At 38.1% G+C, this 14,850-nt stretch overlaps 1 protein-coding gene across 6 annotated transcripts in view; it reads right to left on the bottom strand.

The window, feature by feature from the left end:
- RAD51C (RAD51 paralog C) overlaps nt 1-14,850 on the bottom strand; it is a 57,364-nt gene that overhangs the window by 32,414 nt on the left and 10,100 nt on the right. For 5 of the 6 annotated variants that reach the window (XR_003133800.3, XM_025440763.3, XM_049114150.1 and 2 more), the window contains exon 5: nt 6,431-6,562. The exons of the other annotated variant lie outside the window; for it this stretch is intronic. Coding sequence is in view for 4 of the 5 variants with exons in the window: in XM_025440763.3 (XP_025296548.1) it covers nt 6,431-6,562 (132 nt within the window). In the remaining variant the exon portion in view is untranslated. The remainder of the gene's footprint in view (nt 1-6,430; nt 6,563-14,850) is intronic. 6 annotated transcript variants of the gene reach the window in all.

The raw sequence follows: 14,850 nt of genomic DNA, 5'->3' as shown, positions 1-14,850 counted from the left end.
CTTTCCAGAATATATTTAATTAAAAGAGTGTGAGATACTTCATAAATAACTCACTGTTTATATCTTTACAAAAGAGACAAATACACTACTACCATTTCTGGTTTTACAGGGGGAAAAAAAGAAATTGAGGCAAAAATTATGAGAAAAGACTTAAAATCATAAAGAAAATATAGAAGAAGTGGCAAAAAATAGGTGTTCAGGTCAAATGACTCCAAATTATAACTATACTAGTCTGCTGATAATAGATATAGCTGTTGCTTTACTCATAAACGGCCCTCACAGCTAAAAATAATAATTCTTTTGGGCTAAATAATGACCTATAGAAAAGAGTCCATGTTTTAAAAACAGTATTTTTTTTTATTTTTAAATTTTAATTCCAGTTCAGTTAACAAAGTATTATATTAGTTTCAGGTATAACAATATAGTGACTCAAGATCTCTGTAAGCATTAACTGTACTCTCTAAAGATTTATTTTAGAGAAAGAGTGAACAAGGGCGGGGGGAGGGCAGAAAGTGAGGAGAATCCTTGAGCAGACTCCCCACTGAGCTCAGAACCTGATGTGCAGCTCCACCCGAAGACCCTGAGACCTGAGCTGAAACCAAGAGTTGGACACAGAACCTACTGAGCCACCCAGGTGCCCCAAGATAAGTGTACTCTTAATCCTTTTGCTTATTTCGCCCATTTCCCCACCCACCTCCTCTCTGGCAACCATCTGTTTGTTTTCTATAGTTAAGAATCTGGGGGTGCCTAGTGGCTTAGTTGGTTAAGTGAAAAACTCTTGTCTCAGATTAGGTCTTTTTTTCTTTTTTTAAAGATTGATTGATTGATTGATTGATCATAGAGAGAGAGAGAGGCAGAGACACAGGCAGAGGGAGAAGCAGGCTCCATGCCGGGAGCCCAATGCGGGACTCGATCCCGGGACTCCAGGATCGCGCCCTGGGCCAAAGGCAGGCACCAAACCGCTGAGCCACCCAGGGATTCCCTCAGATTAGGTCTTTATATCAGGGTCATGAATTCAAGCCCGTGTTGGGCTCCATGCCCAGCAGTCTGATTTTTGGTTTGTCTCTGTTCTTTTTTTTTTTTTTTTTTAAGATTTATTTATTTGAGGGGGAGAGAGAATGCACAAGTGTGGGGTGAGGGGCAGAGGCAAAGCGAAAGAGAGAATCTCAAGCAGACTCCCCATTGAAGGTGGAAGCTGATATGGGACTCAATTCCAAGACCCTAAGATCATGACCCAAGCCAAAACCAAGAATTGGCTGCTCAACCTCCTGAACCAACCAGGAGCCCCTGGTTTGTCTCTTTATTCTTCCTTTATTCATTTTTCGTGAATTCCACATATGAACGAATCATACGGTATTTGTCTTTTTCTGACTGGCTTATTTTGCTTAGCACTGTACTCTCTAGATTCATCCATGTTGTTGCAAATGCCAAAATTTCATTTGTTTATGGCTCAATAATATTCCAGTGTGCATGTGTGTATATCACATCTTCTCCATCCATTCATCTGTCAATGGACACTTGGGCTGCTTCCATATCTTAGCTATTATAATCTGCCATAAACATGGGGGTACATATTTATTTTCTTTCTTTCTTTCTTTCTTTCTTTCTTTCTTTCTTTCTTTCTTTCTTTCTTTATTTATTTATTTATTTATTTATTTATTTATTTATATTTTTATTTATTTTTTAATTTTTTTCGTATATTCTTTTAAATTAGTGTTTTCTTATTCTTTGGGCAAACACCCAGTAGTGTGATTACTAGATCATATGCTATTTCTATTTTTAGTTTTTTTGAGGAACCTCTATACTGTTTTCCACACTGGCCACAACAGTTTGCATGCCCACCAACGGTGCATGAGGGTTCCTTTTTCTCCACATACTCACCACCATGTGTATTTCTTGTGTTTTATATTTTAGCCATTCTGACAGGTGTAAGGTGATATCTCACTGTGGTTTTGATTTGGTTTCCCTGATGATGAGTGATGCTGAGCATCTTTTCATGTGTCTGTTGGCCATATGCACATCTTCTTTGGAGAAATGTGTGTTCATGTCTTCTGGCTATTTTTAGTTAGATTATTTGTTTTTTGGGTACTGAGCTGTGTAAATTTGGGGTTTTTTTTTATACTGCTCTAAAGCCAAGACATTTATTCTGCCCTGTAAATACTGCGTTGTATAAATTCTTTTTTTTTTTTTTAATTTTTATTTATTTATGATAGTCACAGAGAGAGAGAGAGAGGCAGAGACATAGGCAGAGGGAGAAGCAGGCTCCATGCACCGAGAGCCCGACGTGGGATTCGATCCCGGGTCTCCAGGATCGCGCCCTGGGCCAAAGGCAGGCGCTAAACCGCTGCGCCACCCAGGGATCCCCGTATAAATTCTTTATACATTTTGGATACTAACCACTTATCTTATATCATCATTTACAAGTATCTTTCCCCATTCAGTAGGTTGTCTTTTAGTTTTGTTGACTGTTTCCTTTGTTATGCAGAAGCTTTTTATTTGGATGTAGTCCCAATAATTTATTTTTGCTTTTGTTTCTCTTGCCTCAAAATGAAGAACAGTAATTTTAAAGTAGAGAAAAAGGGTGTTTAAGACTGACTGAATACGGGCAGACCCATGGCTCAGAGATTTAGCGCAGCCTTCAGCCCAAGGCATGATCCTGGAGACCCGGGATTGAGTCCCACGTCAGGTTCCCTGCATGGAGCCTGCTTCTCCCTTTGCCTGTGTCTCTGCCTCTCTCTGTGTCTCTCATGAATGAATAAATAAAATCTTAAAAAAAAAAAAAAGACTGACTGAATACAGTAAAAGATTGGCATCTCCCAGCTCCAACTTCTCCAGAAAGAGTTAAATATTCTTCCAATACAGATTTTCCCTCTAGAAATATGACAGATACTACTGAAAGCTGACAGTGTTAAGAACTTCTATGAAAAGCAATGAGAAAAGGTACCTACTTTGAAAAAGTCATCAGTTCCATAAGAAAACCGAGAAATAAAAGGCATTTGGCTATTCTCACTGTACTGGTTAACACCCTAAAATTTTTGTTTGTCTATAAGGGAGAAATCTGTGTTCCACTAGATTTCAATTAGGCACCACCTGGATAACACGACTTCTAGTTTCTCGTTCCTTAAGTGTCACAGAAGCTTCCTCATGTATTACCTCACATCAGGTGTCTTAGAAAAAGCTAAGCAGCAATTTAAATTGGTGACTGACATCTCCAACATGCAGAATAATTCCCTTTACAGACTACCAAGTGTTTAAGCTCTAGCAACTGGGATATTTATTTATACCAACACTTTTTGATTACAGGTGTACTATCCAATCCTGCAGCCATTAGGCACACATATAGCTCTTTAAAATTAAATTAAAATTAGACATTCAGTTAACCAGTAACACTAACCATTTTCAAGTGTTCAATAGCCATGCAACTGCTGTATTAGACTAAGCATTTTCATCTTCCCAAAAAGTCCTCTCAGACAGCACTGGTTTATAGAGTACAGGTATCCCCTGCTTTTCAAAAGCTCCTGTTATGCCACTTCACTTTTATGAAAGACCTATATTAGTACCTGTTTTTGCTAACCAAAAGAATCCAAAGAGGATTTTCACTTTTACAAAAAATAAAAGAAAAAAAAGTGAAAAGCAAATATAGTATTCAGCATTTGAAAAAAAAACTCTTATAAAAGCAGAGTGCACCCAGGCAGGGAAAGCACCATCACCAAGCTCCTTCCCCAAGGAATGATACTCAGCATCTTAGCATCAAGCTGCCATAGCTTTGAACTATGTGGGTGAGCATCTGTGCTTTATCTTGATTTACTTTGTGTATTCATTAGCAACATCTGTCCTAAGGTATCAGAAAAATTATTTTTTGAGTCTGGGAATGCTAAAACAATTTTCCATATAAATTACTGATTAACTAACTGCTTCTTTGCTTTATACCTTTTGGCTTACCAAAGGTTTTTATTAGAATGCTCTACTTTTGGATAGTGAGGGAAACCTGGATTTAATTTACCCACTACATCTCTTGAGGAAAATGTAAATAGATGCACTGGCTTGCCAACTGTTAAACAACCCAAAATCAGAATTTGCACCTTTAGCAATTACTTATAAAAGAATTACATAACCTCTGAAAAAAATGTTGGGTTTACCATGATACTAAAGAATGAATCTTTAAAATAGCGCAGCAGCAATCACTTTGAATTATGAAGTTCGCTGCTTTAAAAATACTTGTTACCCAAATGTCCTTCAATTGATGAATAAACAAAATGTGATATACTAAGAAAATGCAAAGTTAATCAGTCATTAAAAGGATACTGATACATGCTACAACATGGATGAATCTTGCAAATATGCTAAGTGAAAGAAGCCAGAAATAAAAGTTCATATACTGAATTATTTTATTTATATAAAGTACCCAGAAAAGACAAGATACATACAAATAGAAAGCAGACTAATAGTTCTTAGGGACTGACAAGAGGGTGCAATGAGGAATGATGACTAATGGGTACATGATTTTTTTTTAAATTAATTAATTTATTTATTTATGATAGTCACAAAGAGAGAGAGAGAGAGAGAGAGAGAGGCAGAGACACAGGCAGAGGGAGAAGCAGGCTGCATGCACCGGGAGCCCGATGTGGGACTTGATCCCAGGACCCCGGGGTCATGCCCTGGGCTGAAGGCAGTGCTAAACCGCTGAGCCACCCAGGCTGCCATGTTGTTAAGTTTTTTAAAGATTTTATTTATTTATTTGACAGAGAGAGAGGGAGTGCACAGGTAGGTGAAGCAGCAAGCAGAGGGAGAGAGAGAAGCAGGTTCCCTGCTGAGCAGAGAGCCTGAAGTGGGGCTCAATTCCAAGACCTTGGATCATGACCTGAGCTGAAGGCAGATGCTTAACTGACTGAGCCACCCAAGTGCCCCACATAACATAAAGTCATGTGACTAATCTTTTCACTTAATTATATGTCTGGATACATCTTGCTGTGTGTTAGTATGTATATATTTACATTACTCTTCTTAAACACTGCATAGTATTCCATGTTACTGTTTAGATTACTTTTTTAATTGGAAAAAATAAAGCTATTTCTTTTTTTTTTTTTTTAAGATTTTTATTTATTCTTGAGAGAGACACACACACACACAGAGAAAGAGAGAGAGAGAGAGAGAGGAGCAGAGACACAGGCAGAGGGAGAAGCAGGCTCCATGCAGGGAGCCTGATGTGGGACTCGATCCTGAGACTCCAGGATCACGCCCTGGGCCACCCAGGGATCCCCAATAAAGCTATTTCTGTTCAACAAACAAAACAAAACCTAAGGAACTATACAACCCATTAGTCTTGAGTGCCCCCTACTGGGGGATCTTCACTGATTAATAGAATGCTAAATTACAAATTAATACAAGAAATAATTCAAACACAGGATACCAGACTTTTCAGTATATGGCCAAAAAAAAAAAAAAAAAATCTAAAAACTCAAAAGAAAAGTGTGTTTTGAGGGCAGCCCATGTGGCTCAGTAGTTTGGCGCTGCCTTTAGCCCAAGGCATGGTCCTGGAGACCCGGGATCAAGTCCCAGGTCAGGCTTCCTGCGTGGAGCCTGCTTTTCCCTCTGCCTTTGTCTCTGCCTCTGTCTCTGTGTCTCTCATGAAAAAATAAAATCAAAAAGAAAGGAAGGAAGGAAGGAAGGAAGGAAGGAAGGAAGGAAGGAAGGAAGGAAGGAAGGAAGGAAGGAAGGAAGGTTGGTTTTGAAATGATTTTATCAAGAAGTTCTTTACCTACTTATGCTATATTATAGATATGTGCTAAAAAATCTCCAATCAGGGTAAATACAAGAATATCAAGTTAAGTGACTTGACCTTTTCCCATCTCCCTCCTGGACAAGTGTGTGTATTGGTGTGACAGGTGGCAGTATGGAAACTGATGGCAATTAGACAGTTAAAAAAAAAAGTTGTTACCTCACTCCTTTCTGTCTTGTCACTTCCGATCTTTATATCTAACTTCACATTTCAAATCTAGAAGAGTTAGCTCTACCTCCAAACATCTAGGTTGTCCACACTAAGTAATTTTCCTATCTGAATCTGTAATTATACAACATGTAATAATAAAAGACTCAGAGTAAAAGAAAAATGGGGATATTAGAAGAGTTTACCTGAAAAACATCAAGTATATTTAGACAAAAAAACCCCAAGGTTGCAATTACCAAAGGCAGCATTTCTTTATCAAACAAGTCCATTTTAAAATATGGCATCTTGATTATGCTTGTTATTTTCTAGGAAAACTGATATACAACGCAAGACTAGAATTAATTTTTTCTACAAATTAAACAAAAACTACATTTAAAACTGTGTCTCTATTATGTGTTTGAGTCAAATTCTATTTAGCTATTTCTAGACATTAATATTTTAGCTTGACTTTATGATAAAATTCTCTTGGCTAATAATACTTACAGCTAATCTGTGGTTATTTGCAAGGCTGATCATTTGCTGGGCTAGGCCATTTAGTAATCGAGTCCGAAGGGATAGATCATCTAGGTCATGACGAAAAGGAAAAGCAATACCATCCACTATCACTAATCGAACCTAAACACAGAAGAGATCATGATATTAGGTTTGGTATTAAAAATAAAATTTTAGGGGATCCCTGGGTGGCGCAGCAGTTTGGTGCCTGCCTTTGGCCCAGGGCACGATCCTAGAGACCCGGGATCGAATCCCACGTCAGGCTCCCGGTGCATGGAGCCTGCTTCTCCCTCTGCCTGTGTCTCTGCCTCTCTCTCTGTGTGACTATCATAAATAAATAAAAGTTAAAAAAAAATAATAATAAAAAAGTTTAAAAATAAAATTTTAGGGATCCCTGGGTGGCGCAGCAGTTTAGTGCCTGCATTTGGCCCAGGGCGTGATCCTGGAGACCCGAGATCGAATCCCACGTCGCGCTCCCGGGGCATGGAGTCTGCTTCTCCCTCTGCCTATGTCTCTGCCTCTCTCTCTCTCTCTCTCTGTGTGACAATCATAAATAAATAAAAATTTTAAAATTAAAATAAAATAAAATTTTAAAAATGGCATCCCAAAAGCATGTTCACTGCAGGTAAAAAAAATCCTTAAAATCCAGAGTTCTATTTCTAACTCTCCAAGATAAATCCATTCACCCAATGTTTTCAACAAAAATTAAAATATACTCTGGTTTGATAATTTATCAACTTGAAAAAGTAATTCAACATAAAAAAAGCAATTACAATTTTCGTATACTTTACACAATCTTTACAGAGGCATTTTACACTGATAAAAAAGCACTTCTGACATCTTAGTAAAATAAATTCTTCAATATTTCAAATTACCTTCAAGATTTTTTATGTTTAAAAAAAACTCTTCAATTAGTAAATTATTATACCTTCTTCAAAAACTTAATTCTTGGGGATCCCTGGGTGGCTCAGTGGTTTAGCGCCTGCCTTTGGCCCAGGGTACGATCCTGGAGTCCCAGGATCAAGTCCCACGTCAGGCTCCCTGCATGGAGCCTGTTTCTCCCTCTGCCTGTGTCTCTTCCTCTTTCTCCCCCTATGTCTATCATGAATAAATAAAAATAAAATCTTAAAAAAAATAAATAAAAATTAAAAACAAAAACTTAATTCTTGGTATACTTTTCCTCCTTAATTTTAAATATACTATAAGGCAGCTAATCATTGCAGTATCTGTTATAATGGAGAATTCAGCATGAGGCAGGTTTGTCTTGAATTCTAATGAAGAAGGCTCACTTATAGATGATAAACATTTTCATGACAATTGCATTTCTAATATAATCCAAATAATGCCTCCTTCAGTGAAGTCAGAGTAATATATGAACCTCATATCTAAGAACAAACAGAATCTGGAAATGAATCCAAATTTAAAAATCCCGTTAAGATTATATATTTTTCTTGTAAGGTTTAGACTAAAGAAGAGGATTTGATGACGCCATGTCTAAGTAATCCATTTGTGAATCTTCTAGAGTATTCATTCCTTCATTCAGCACCTACTATGTTAGTAACTGTTCCAGGCAGTACTTGTTCCAGGAACAAGAATTTATGGAGTTTATGTTCTAGTGGAGTAAAGGGCAATTAACATGCAAAAAAATACATGAGTAATTTCTGATAATGATGGAGTTATGAAAAAACTAAACTGGGTGAAATAATGATGAATAAGTAGGTGATAAAGTAGAGGGAGGCTAACTTAGACTAGATGTAAAGGAAGGTGTCAATGAAAAGGGAGGCAATAGATCTGAGTCCTCAATAAAAACCTATAGGAGGGAAAGACAGCCCACATAAAGGACATATACACATATTTTTGTGTATGGTGATACACTGTAACTGGACATATTGTGAGGTTTCATAATGTATAAAAATATCAAATCACTATGATGTACACCTGAAACTAACAGGATATAGTACATCAATTATAATTCAATTTAAAAAAATACCCGTTGTTTCACTTTCATCACACTTGTTGACATAAACAAAACTATCAACCAGCATTCATGTTAAAATGTACTTGTTCATCATGAGGTAAGCAACTTCTTTTGAATTGGACAGCAATTCAATTGCCTGCTCACCAATAAAGGCTGACCTATTAAAAAGAAAAAGCCAGAAACAGATACATAAATAGATATAAAATGCTCCACTCAAGAGCAGAATACATATTCTTCTCAAGTGCACAGAGAACATTCTCCTGGATAGATCTAGAGGTTGGGTCACAAAATAAGTCACAAAATAAATGTATAAAGATGGGATGGATCATATATAAAGTATCTTCTCTGACCAGAATGGAATGGAATTAGAAGCCAGCATCAGAAGGAAATTTGGAAAACTCACAAATTAAACAACACCTCTTTTTTTTTTTTTTTAAAGTAATCTCTATACCCAATATGGGGCTCAAACTCATGACCCCCATGGGTGCCTGGTGGCTCAGATGGAGATGCATGAAACTTTTGATCTCGGGGTCATGAGTTCAAGTACCATGTTGGATATAGAGATTATTTAAATAAACTTAAAAAAACAAACCCAAAACAACAATAACAAAAAACTCACAACCCTGAGATTAAGAGTCACATGTTCTATCAACTGAGTTAGTCAGGCAACCCTAAGCAATACACTCTTAAATAAGGAATGAGTTAAAGAAGGCATTAAAAGGGAAATACTTAAAGATGAATGAATATAAAAGCACAGTATACCAAGTTATTATTATTTTTTTAAAGATTTATTTATTCATGAGACACAGAGAGAGAGTCAGAGACACAGGCAGGGGGAGGAGAAGCAGGCTCCCGGCAAGGAGCCAGATGTGGGACTCGATCCCAGATCCTGGGATCATGCCCTGAGCCAAAGGCAGACAGATGCTCAACCACTGAGCCACCCTGGTGTTCCACAATATACCAAGTTAAAAGATACAGTGAAAGTAGTGCTCCATAGTAAATGTAGAGCTCTAAACAACTATCTTTTAAAAAAAATAAAGGAAGAAAAGATCTCAAATCAATAATCAAAACTTATACCTTAGGGAAAAAAAAAAAAAACTTATACCTTAGGAAACTAGAAAAAAGAACAAACTAAACCCAAAGAAGGCAAAACAAAAGAAGTAATAAAAATTAGATGAAGGGCACCTGGGTTGCTCAGTGGTTAAGTACCTACCTTTGTCTCAGGGCGTGATCCCAGAATCCTGGGATTGAGGCCCCCCCATCGGGCTCCCCACAGGGAGCCTGTTTCTCCCTCTGCCTATGTCTCTGCCTCTCTCTCTCTCTCCATCTCTCATGAATAAATAAATAAAATCTTTAAAAAAAAATTTTTTTTTTTTTTAAACTGACTTAAGAAGAAATAGAGGGCAGCCTGGGTGGCTCAGCGGTTTAGCGCAGCCTTCAGCCCAGGCCGTGATCCTGGAGACCCAGGATGGAGTACCCACATCAGGCTCCCTGCATGGAGCCTGCTTCTCCCTCTGCCTATGTCTCTGCTTCTCTCTCTCTCTGTCTCTCATGAATAAATAAATAAAATCTTTTAAAAAAAAAAAGAAGAAGAAGAAACAGAAAATCTGAAAGATTGAATCAGTGATCAAAAGCCTTCAATAACAAAAAAAGACCAGGACCAAAGAACTTCACTAGTGAATTTTTTTTTTAAGTAAACTATATCCCCAGTGTGGGGCCCAAACTCATGACCCTGAGATCAAGAGTCACATGCCATACTGACAGAGCCAGCCAGATGCTTCACTGGTGAATTTTATAAAATGGTTAAAGAATTTACACTGGGACGCCTGGATGGCAGTCGGTTATGCATCTGCCTTCAGCTCAGATCATGACCTTGGGATTCTGGGATTGAGCCCCCTTGCTCCACAGGGAGTCTGCTTCTCACTCTCACCCTCCACATACCTTGCTTGTGCTCTCTCTTGCTCAATCTCTCTCATATAAATAAAATCTTAAAAAAAAATAAATAATTTACACCAATCCTTCTCAAACTTTTCCCAAAAATAGAGGGAACACTTCCTCATTCATTCTACGAAGCCAGTATCATACTGATACCAAAGCCAGATAAAAACATCCCCAGTAGGGGGATCCCTGGGTGGCGCAGCGGTTTGGCGCCTGCCTTTGGCCCAGGGCGCGATCCTGGAGACCCGGGATCGAATCCCACATCAGGCTCCCGGTGCATGGAGCCTGCTTCTCCCTCTGCCTGTGTCTCTGCCTCTCTCCTCTCTCTCTGTGTGCCTATCATAAAATAAATAAATAAATAATAAATAAATAATAAATAAATAAATAAATAAATAAAAAAAACATCCCCAGTAAAGAAAACCACAGACATTACAGATGCAAAAATCCTCAGCAAAAACATGGCATTAAATAAACCATGAAGAGGATACTTGTTAACAATATGAAAGCTGAGGGGGATCCCTGGGTGGCGCAGCAGTTTAGTGCCTGCCTTTGGCCCAGGGCGCGATCCTGGAGACCCGGGATCGAATCCCACGTCGGGCTCCTGGTGCATGGAGCCTGCTTCTCCCTCTGTCTATGTCTCTGCCTCTCTCTCTCTCTCTCTGTGTGACTATCATAAATAAATTTAAAAAAATTAAAAAAAAAAAAACAATATGAAAGCTGAAATAAGAAGGCAGAGAATACCTTGTTCAACCTCACCTGGGAACAAATGTGTTGGGAGACTCAAGTTTTTGGCCACTTACATTTGTCCACTATACTACTATGCCCTAACCGCCAATATAATTATATTTTGATATAGGGCCTCTAGGGAAGTAATAAAGATTAAATGAGATCATAATGGTGGGGCCCTGATCTGACAGGATTAGTGTCCTTAAAAGAAGAGTAATCAAAGAGCTCATTCTCTGTTGCTCTGCTATGTGAGGACACTATAAGAAGGCAGCCTTCTGTATGTCAGGAAGAGAGCACTTGCCAGACACAGAATCAACTGGAACCTTAATCTCAAGACTTCCAGCCTCTAGAATAGTGAAAAAATAAATTTCTTAAAGACAACCAGTTTATATTATTCAGCATAATATATTCACAAATGATTACAAAAGCATAGATTTTGGGATTACCAAAAATTTTAGCAAGTCGTAAATTTGCAGCTAGAGAACCTGCAAATAATGCGGATCAACTGTACTTACAGGTGATAGACTGAAAGCTTTCTCCCTGATCTTAGTAAGACAAAAATGCCCACTTTTATCAGTTATTCAACACTGTACCAAGAGTTCTACCAAGAACAATTACATAAGAAATAAAAGGCAGGCAAACTGGAAAGGAAGATATAAAATTTCCATTCGCAGAGCACCTGGGTGGCATAGTCAGTTGAGCAGCCAACTCTTGGTTTTGGCTCAGGTCATGATTTTGGGGTGGTGGGATAGAACATCAAAAAAGAATAAAAGATGAGGAATATTTGCACACTAAAACCTACAAAACATTGTTGAAGTTAAAAAAGACCTAAATAGGTAGAAAGATATACTGTGCTCGTGGATTAGAAGATTTAATACTGTTTAGATAACAATATACTTTGGGGTGCCTGGCTGGCTCAGTTGGTGGAGCATGAAATTCTTGATCTTAGAATAGCAAGTTTGAGCCCCACATTACAGGTAACATTTACTTAAAGAAAAAAAAAAAGATGGCAATATATTCAATACACAGATTCAATATAATCTGTATTAAAATTCCAACTGCATTTCTGCAGAAATAAACAAGACTCTATTCACGTGGATCAAAATCATATGGAATTGCAAGGGCCCTGAATAGCCAAAACAATCTTGAAAATAAAAAAGTGGAGGACTCACATGTCCCAATTTCAAAACATACTATGAAGCCACTAATCAAAACCATGTGGTACTGGTTTTGATTAGTACAAACAACACACACATCAATAAAATAGAGTCCAGAAAATTAACCCGTACATCTATGATCAACTGATTTTTTTTTTAAAGATTTTATTTATTTACTCATGAGAGACACACAGAGAGAGAGAGAGAGAGAGAGAGAGAGAGAGAGGCAGACACACAGGCAGAGGGAGAAGCAGGCTCCATGCAGGGAGCCAGACATGGGATTCGATCCCGGGACCCCAGGATCACACCCTGGGCTGAAGGCAGCACTAAACCACTGAGCCACCGGGGCTGCCCTGGTGAACTGATTTTCAACAAGGATGCCAAGCCCGTTCAATGGGGAAAAAAGTCTTTTCAACAAATGGTGCTGCAATAACTAGATGTCTGCATACAAAATGAAGTTGGACACTTACTCCAGACTATGTATAAAAAAATTAACTCAAAATGGATAAAAGTCCCAAATAAAAAAACTAAAGCTATTAAACTGGGTGGAGTTCAGGACATGCTACTCCAAATCTGGCACCCTGGCATACTGAATATCTTTTTTAAAAAATATTTATTCCTGTGTCTCTGCCTCTCTCTCTCTCACTCTTTCTCTCTCTGCCTCTCATGAATAAATAAATAAATAATATGTATTTATTTGAGAGAGAAAAAAATCTATTTATTTTTTTGCATGGGGAAAGGAGCAGAGGAAGAGAGAGAAAAGCAGGCAGATTCCCCAATGAACATGGAGCCTGACAAGGGACTGGACACAGGGCTCCATCCTACAACCCTGAGACCATAACCCAAAATCAAGAGTTGGACGCCTAATCAACTGAGCCACCCAGATGCCTTTAGCATACCGTATATCTTAAGCAGAAGTCAGAAAACAACAGAAGCAGAGAAGCAACTTTCATCTCTTATTCTCTCTCTTCTTCCTGGAAAGAAGAGAAATCTCCTGGGTGAAAGGTACCCTCCCTGTATCAGGATAAAATGAGACACTCTTATCACCAGAGACAGGGAATTTAGGACTGAGAAGGCATATAAACAAACCTTGTTAAACTAATTCTTATCTTCCAAATTACTTCGTAATTTTCCACCTCTAGCCCAAACCCCTTTGTCTCATCAATTCTTCACAAATTTACTGTTTTTGGCTAAAAGGCATAAAAGTTTCCTGTTCTGGGCCTTGTGGGTTTTATTGTCTTATAGAAGGCTTCCATGTACACATAAAAATGCAGTAAAATGTGTGTGCTTTTCTCCTGTTATTCTGCCTTTGTTAGTTTAATTTTCAGTCCCAGCTTGGGATCCTAATAGGGCTGAAGAAAACTTTTTCCTCTCCTACAAACTCTTAAAAATAAATTTTCATGATCTTGGATTTGGCAATGTGTGGTTTTTTTTGCTGTTGTTGTTTTTAAAGAGAGCACATGTGCAAGCAGGAGAGGGTCAGAGAGGGAAAGAGAGAATCTTTTTTTTTTTTCATGCAGTTTTATTTTATTTTATTATTTTATTTTATTTTTAAGGATTTTATTTATTTATTCATGAGAGACACAGGCAGAGGGAGAAGCAGGCTCCATGCAGGGAGCCCGATGCGGGACTCGATCCCAGGACTCCAGGATCACGCCCTGGGCAGAAGGCAGGTGCTAAACCACTGAGCCACCCAGGGATCCCCGGAAAGAGAGAATCTTAAGCAGGCTCCATGCCCAGTGCAGAACCAGACATGGGGCTCAATCTCACAACCCTGAGATTATGATCTGATTCAAAATCAAGAATCAGACACTCAACTAAATGAGCTACTTAGGTATAGTCTTTTTTTTTTTTAGGTGTAGTCTTTAAGTCTACTTAAGCCTAAGTCTTTAAGACTACTTTAAAGTAGTCTTAAAGACTACTTTAAAAAAATAAGATCTGAAAAAAAAAAAAGATCTTAAAAAAAAAAAAACCCACTTTAGATATATAGATACCTGTAGACTAAAAGTAAATGATTAGAGAAGTATCTACCATGCTATACCATGGTAACACTAACCAAAAGAAACCAAGAATAGCTATATTTATTTTAGAAAGCAGATGTCAGACTAAGGAAATTATCAGGGATAAAGAGGGACATTACATAATGATTAAAAGGTCAGTTCCCCAAAAAGACATAATAGTTCCTAACATGTATGTCCTGACAAAAGAGCATCTAACTATATGAGGCAAAACTGCAAGGAGAAATAGATGACTTCACTATATTTGGAGTCTTTAGCAGCTAATAAAAATGAACAGATCCAGTAGACAAAACCATTAAGAACAGAGATGAACTCAATAACACCATCAATCAACTAGATATAATGGGTATCTATAGACTACTTCATCCAAAAACAGCAGAATTACGTTCTGAGCACTGGCCGTGGAGCCTGTTTAAGATTTTCTTTCTCCCTTTGTCCCTTTGCACTCATGACGCTCACTCTCTCTTATATATATTTAAAAAAAGGACACCTGGGTGGCTCAGTTGATTAATCTTTGGCTCAGGTCATGATCCCAGGGACCTGGGATCAAGGCCCACACTGGGCTCCTTGCTGAGTGGGGAGCCTGCTTCTCCC

This window comes from Canis lupus, chromosome 9 (assembly GCF_003254725.2).
Source record: "Canis lupus dingo isolate Sandy chromosome 9, ASM325472v2, whole genome shotgun sequence".
NCBI lineage: Eukaryota > Metazoa > Chordata > Mammalia > Carnivora > Canidae > Canis > Canis lupus.
Note: the sequence above shows the minus strand (reverse complement) of the source record. Positions and strands in the feature narration are given on the sequence as shown.